This window comes from Chaetomium globosum, genomic scaffold (genome assembly GCF_000143365.1).
Source record: "Chaetomium globosum CBS 148.51 scaffold_1 genomic scaffold, whole genome shotgun sequence".
NCBI lineage: Eukaryota > Fungi > Ascomycota > Sordariomycetes > Sordariales > Chaetomiaceae > Chaetomium > Chaetomium globosum.
The window spans coordinates 1,449,636-1,455,405 of NT_165976.1; the positions used below are offsets into that span (position 1 = coordinate 1,449,636).

General features: G+C 52.8%; 2 protein-coding genes across 2 annotated transcripts; one reads left to right on the forward strand and one right to left on the reverse strand.

Moving 5' to 3' along the window:
• Positions 1-1,407: 1,407 nt before the first annotated feature.
• Positions 1,408-2,113, reverse strand: CHGG_00484 (uncharacterized protein; the record flags this gene model as incomplete). The annotated part of the gene is made up of 2 exons (XM_001219704.1): positions 1,408-1,934; positions 2,050-2,113. The coding sequence occupies 2 exons, from the start codon at positions 2,111-2,113 to the stop codon at positions 1,408-1,410; spliced, it is 591 nt and encodes a 196-aa protein (XP_001219705.1).
• A 1,579-nt stretch (positions 2,114-3,692) lies between these two features.
• Positions 3,693-5,551, forward strand: CHGG_00485 (uncharacterized protein; the record flags this gene model as incomplete). Its single annotated transcript, XM_001219705.1, has 4 exons — positions 3,693-3,906; positions 4,256-4,263; positions 4,439-4,541; positions 5,127-5,551. The coding sequence occupies 4 exons, from the start codon at positions 3,693-3,695 to the stop codon at positions 5,549-5,551; spliced, it is 750 nt and encodes a 249-aa protein (XP_001219706.1).
• Between the last annotated feature and the right edge of the window lie 219 nt (positions 5,552-5,770).

Sequence of the window (5,770 nt, forward strand, 5' to 3'; positions counted from 1 at the left end):
CAAGTGCCAGCCACTTGATGTTGGCTGCTTCGGGCCCACTGAAGCCAGCCATACGGTCGGCTGATCGAGGAGCTGATGCGCGCACACATCAACCATATCACCAAGCTCGAGTTCCTTTGTGCCTTTCGCGAAGCCTTCTTTGCTTCCATGACAGAGAGGAATATCCAGGGTGGCTTTGCAGGAGCCTGGCATTGTACCGTACGATCCAGAGAGGGTGCTTTCCAAGCTGGATATAAGGCCTTCGTACACCAACACCCCCGACCTCACGGCCCGGTACTGCACAACCTTGGGTCTCCAAAACCCCACACAACGCCCAGGAAGCCAGCTCGCAGTCAAAACCTTATTAAGTCTCGCATTGCCAGCCATCAAAACAGCTCCCCAGCTTCAATGTTGGCTGCTGTTGACCAGCTTACCAAAGGTACAACGGCTGTAATGCACCAGGTGGCTCTCCTTCAGTCAGAGGTCTCTTCGCTCCGCAAGGCCAACGAGGCACTGAGCAAGCGACGGAGGGCCAAAAAAACACGTGTACAGCTTGGAGGGTCACTTACTGTACAGGATGCACAGGATCTACTGGACCAGAGGGCTGTGGGTAAGGGGGCACCGCAGGAAACACAGCCGGATAGTAGTGGTGCAGGGGGGGCTCGTGCGAAGGTTCGGCGCTGTAGTAAGTGTGGCAAGCCTGGCCATAATGCGCGTACTTGCCAGGAGGCTACAGAGGTCTCTGATGCAGCTGTTTCCGATGTAATTGTAGTTAGTTACTAGGGTTGTTGTGTTGTGATTGTAGATAGTTGTTGCAAGGTGGTAGAAAGTGCGTCGCTCGCTTATATGCGTCGCTCGCTTATAATATACGTTATCTACTATTTACTGAGAATGAGCAGTAGAAGGATCGGCGCGCCCCAGGGCATATCGGTGTAGGAAATAATAATATTTACTGAGAATGCTTCCTTTAATAGCAAAAAGCATTAACGTGTATGATAAGTGAATGTCACAGACATGCGAATGTCACAAAAATCGTTACCTCCACAACAAAATCCAAGATAATATTCTCAAAACGAACCTAAATCATTGATACTACTCGGAATCGTCTTCCCCAGGCAGTTCCGTAACTCCTTGACAGGTGCGGGCATTATGGCCAGGCCCGCCACATCTACCACAACGCCGCGCGCGTGTCTCAGTTCTCGGCTTCCGACCACTCCCCGCCTGTGTTTCCTCCCTTATCTGCATCTCAACATCTTTCTGGGCTTGCAAATCCTGTCTACCCTGCACAGTAAGCGATCCTCCTTGCCGTAGCCGCTTTTCTTTTGCCCTCCGGCGCTTGCTTAGTGCCTCATTCGCCGCTCGTAAGTCCCGTATCTCCGCTTGCATCAACGCCATCTTATGCATTATCTTCGACGTGCCCTTTGCAAACTAATCAACTGCAGCTAAAAGCGACGTTGGAGAGCTATTTTGATGCTGGGCAATCCAGGTCTTGATAAGGGTGGTCTGCGAAGAGGCTTCGATTGGGTTGTTCGGCGTCTTGGAAACCCACGCGTAGGCACTGCCTGGCCGTGAGTTCGGGGGTGTTGGCGTCTTAAGACGGATGTCGAGCTGGGAGATCACCTCCTCGGGATAAAAAGGAACAAGCCCAGCACCTCGAAAGCCTCCCCGAATGTTGTCGTACGTCATCGTTGCCTGGTGAGCTGCGAGGAATGCAGGAAAGAAGTCCTCCTTAGTAATGTGGGTTATGCTTGCCCGCATCATCTCCTCGATCTGCTTGCCGTATGCCGCCTTCAGCGGGCTGAAACACCCAACATCGGCTGGCTGGAGCTTGTGGGATGAATGGGGAGGCATGCAGAGGGTGATGATGTTGTTCTTGCAGTAGAGCTCGAAGTCAGGCGAGTGGTGGCTGCCATGGCCGTCGAGGATGAGGAGGCGATAAACCCCAGTTGTTCGAGCTTTGGTGTGCTTGTCGAAGTGCTTAATCCAATCCAGACCAAGCTCATTGGTATTCCAACCATTTGCGGACGTAAAAAAATCATCCGGCCCTTAGGCAATCGGCTGTTCTCGTACCAAGAAGAGAGGTGGTAGCTGCCCTCGACGATGATGAATGGTGGGATTGCCCAGCCTCGGGCATTGATACCCTGGATCACAGTTGACCATTTGCGGTTTCCTGGCTGCCTTGTCTTCCGTCTGCCACGCCGTTCAGAGCCCGTAACAACCAGTATAGTCGAGATGACGCCCATCAGAAACCCAATCTCGTCAAAGTTGTAAAGATAGTTCTAAACTAGTTAGATCTATTAGCTTCTACTGGAGGAGCTAGAGCTAGTGTCTACCGGCCCAGTACCAAACCACAAGAAACAGCTTGAGAGGTGGATGGAGGAGGAAATGAGAAGGGAGTGGATTGGAAGATGGGAGAGTGAGGTAGCTAGGGTGGTCGCTAGGAACCCGGGGCGGGCCCTCGAACCGGCCGATGCGACCGCGCGGTTCGACGCCTCTATCATGAACCGACACCGGTCGAGGGACCCAGCCTGGGAGCTATCGAAGGCGAAGAGTACCCTCCTAGTGCAAGCGAGGACCGGGAAGATTGGGCTTCGAGGGTTCCTCTTTACTAGGAGGGTACACCGAGGTGGTAACGCCGGTATGCCGCTGCGGTATGGCGCGCGAGACATTCAAACACCTCGTACTCGAATGCAACGGAGCCGCAGATAAACCTCAGCCCTGGCCAGACGACGGCGCAGAGCTACTGGAGTGGCTCGATGACGTGGAGAAGGCTGCCATAGTGGTGGGGTGGGTACTTGGGCTGGGGAGGCTAAACGAGTTCCGGCTGGCGGTAGAGCTGAAAAATGAGAACAACGAGGAGGCCCGCGGCGGGGCCGAAGCGGAGTAGCAGAAGGGTATCGATGGAACAGAGGTTACAACTCATTTTTTATCTATTTCGTTACTTTGACCTCGGAAGGTGGGTGAGCCCTTTCGAGGAGATGGATCTACGGGGTAGCGGCGGAGGTGCGGAGGTTTTCATCCAGCTTAGGCATGGTTTTTCCTACCAAGTTAATCGCTGAGGGGCCGCATGTGATTAGTACCTAGGGCGGGAGCCTTTAAGTCTACCCCAATCCGTAACCTCGAGACAGAGACGTGGGTCCCACCATTGGACTTGTACCTAAACAAACGGCTTGCCGATTTCGAAAACCGACTCCAACGACCCGATCTGGACGACGGTCAAGGCGGCAAGAAGACGGCGGCGAGCGTTGTCCTCACCGCCTGCCGCAAGATACAGCAGAGACTAGCTCAAGGAAGGGCAACAGGGGCCGACCGCGAACCTTGGGACCTCAAGGGCCTACGGCGGTGGAGAGAGCCGCGGGAACGGTCATGCGCTGGACGGGGGGAATCGTCGATACGGACAGGGTAGTAGAAGAGGCCTGGAGAGCGAGGTGGTTAAAGGAACGGGACGGCAGAGCAATTACCAGGCCGGCGGACGACTTTGACCATCAGCGGGAGACGCTATTTCGGAACGAAATCCTAAGGAGGCATGACGGTCTCAACAAGGCGAAGAGCTCACTGCTGATTCAAACCCGGACGGGAGCAATAGGCCTACGGGACTTCTTGTTCACACGGGGAGTCCCGGAGGTTCTGACGCCTGCCTGCGAGTGTGGCGAGGGACGAGAGACTGCCGAACACCTAGTAGTGTGGTGTTTGGCCCCACCGTTGGCTCGAAGATGGGAGAGGACTGGAATTCGGACACGACGGGACTTTTACTCTGTTCTACACGGTATCAATCCCACGACTGCACGGCTCGCGAGGAGGATTCTCGACTGGCTGATGGACACGGGGAAGCTGCCGATGTACAGCTTAGCCAGGAGGCTCGAGCTGGAAACGGCGGCCTGAAGCGCCCCCGTTTCGGAGGCCAGGAGGCCTCCTTTCTTTGTATATGTAGGCTCACTAAAACGCATCGCTCCTTGATTGTTGGTACGGGTTTTTCACCCGGCCTGGGAGCGCACGGTTTTCCTGTACACTAAAATAGCAGAGGGTCCGGCACGCCCTAGGGCATAGCGGAGTATGAATAATAATAATAATAATTAGTACCTAGCATGATAAGAGAAATAATAATAATAATATTAGCTTCTACTATATTAAAGTATTGTATCCCGTTACAAGATATAATTAAAACTTATAGGTTACTTATAGGAGGGATATAATTGATCCTTCCTTCTAGTTACTAAAAGAAGAGTATCTATTATTAAGTCTCGAGCTTCCACTAATTTAGGGTTGTTCCTTATAGGGACTAGAGTAAAATCCTTAATATTATAATCCTTATAAATTATTTCTCAAAGTCTAGGCTTAACAGATAATCTAAAGGCTAAGGATATCGGGTACTTCTTATAATAACCTTAACTATTTCCTCTAACTAGGAGGTTACTACTTGTTTTTTTAATAAGCTATAATACCTTTATAAATTATTTAGACAACAAGCTGCGGAACGGAAACTCAAAACCCAAGATTTCGCCTTATCGAGGATTGCAGCAAAGACGTGGGGCCCGAGCCTATCCAGGGCTCGGGAGGTCTACGTAAAGTGCATCCGCAGTGCCATAGCTTACGGAGCCTCCAGCTTCCACCAACCAACAGCTCCAAGAGCTACAGGGCCGAAGGGGCCTGCAAAGGTCTTGTCAAAAGCTCAGAACAGGAGCCTTCGAATAGTAGTAGGGGCATACAAGTCAGCTCCTATTCGGTGCCTAGAAACAGAGGCCTGGGTGCCACCGCTAGACTTATATCTCAACAAGCGGCTGGCTGACTTCGAGGGCCGGCTACAGAAGCAGGCCCTACAATCAGGGACTGGGCCGGAGGCTGAGAGAATAACCACGGGGCATCTAATCACTGAGGCCTGCAATAAGGTCTACCGAAGGTTCAACAAGAGGAGGAAAACCCGAGGCCGGGGGCCCCGTCAGGGCCCGCAGAGTCCCCACGCCCACCTGAACTAGCCCGCTAGTGTAGTGGCCCCAGTGGGTTAACTACAAAAATGGAAGATCGGGGGGGAAGGATAGGGAGGTCGAATACCAAGGGAAGGTGGTTGAACTGGCCTGGCAGGCCCGGGTGGGAAACAACAGGAGAGCTGGTCAAACAAAGTACTACTCGACATGAGGAGTATTAAACAGGAGGGATAGCCGACGAAGACCCCCCAGCCCTCTTGTTTACCGACAAAGCTCTGATGAGACACGAAGGTCTTACAAAGGCGCAGAGCTCCCTCCTTTCCCAGGCCCGTATCGGGGATATAGGCCTCCGGGACTACCTGTTCAGGGTGAAAGTCCCGGAGGTCCGCACCCCCTATTGCGAGTGCGGGAGAGGCAGGGAGACGGTGGAGCACTTGGTGGTTTGGTGCCCCGACCCGCCGTTACAAAGGCCGTGGGACGGCAGAGAGATTCGGTCACATCGGGACCTACAAACCGTATTACGGGGAGTAGGTGCCCGGAGCAGAAGATTTGTTAGGAAGGTCCTTGGCTGGCTGATGGACTCTGGCCGGCTACTGGAGTATAGGCTGGCCAGAAGGCTGGAGCTAGAAACAGTGGATGGGGAGGGCTAGAGGGCCCGGAGGCCGGCAAAGGGCCTCCTTTCTTTTGCAGTATGACGGATTTCATAGATTGTTGTCTCAAAGTGGTAGACATGAGGTTTTTATCCGGGTCCTATACGGTACGGTTTCCTTTTGTAAATAGCAGTAGAAGGACCGGCGCGCCCCAGGGTCATATCTTTAACGGAAATAATAATAATAATAAATTATTTTAGACATAGAGATCTTATGTAA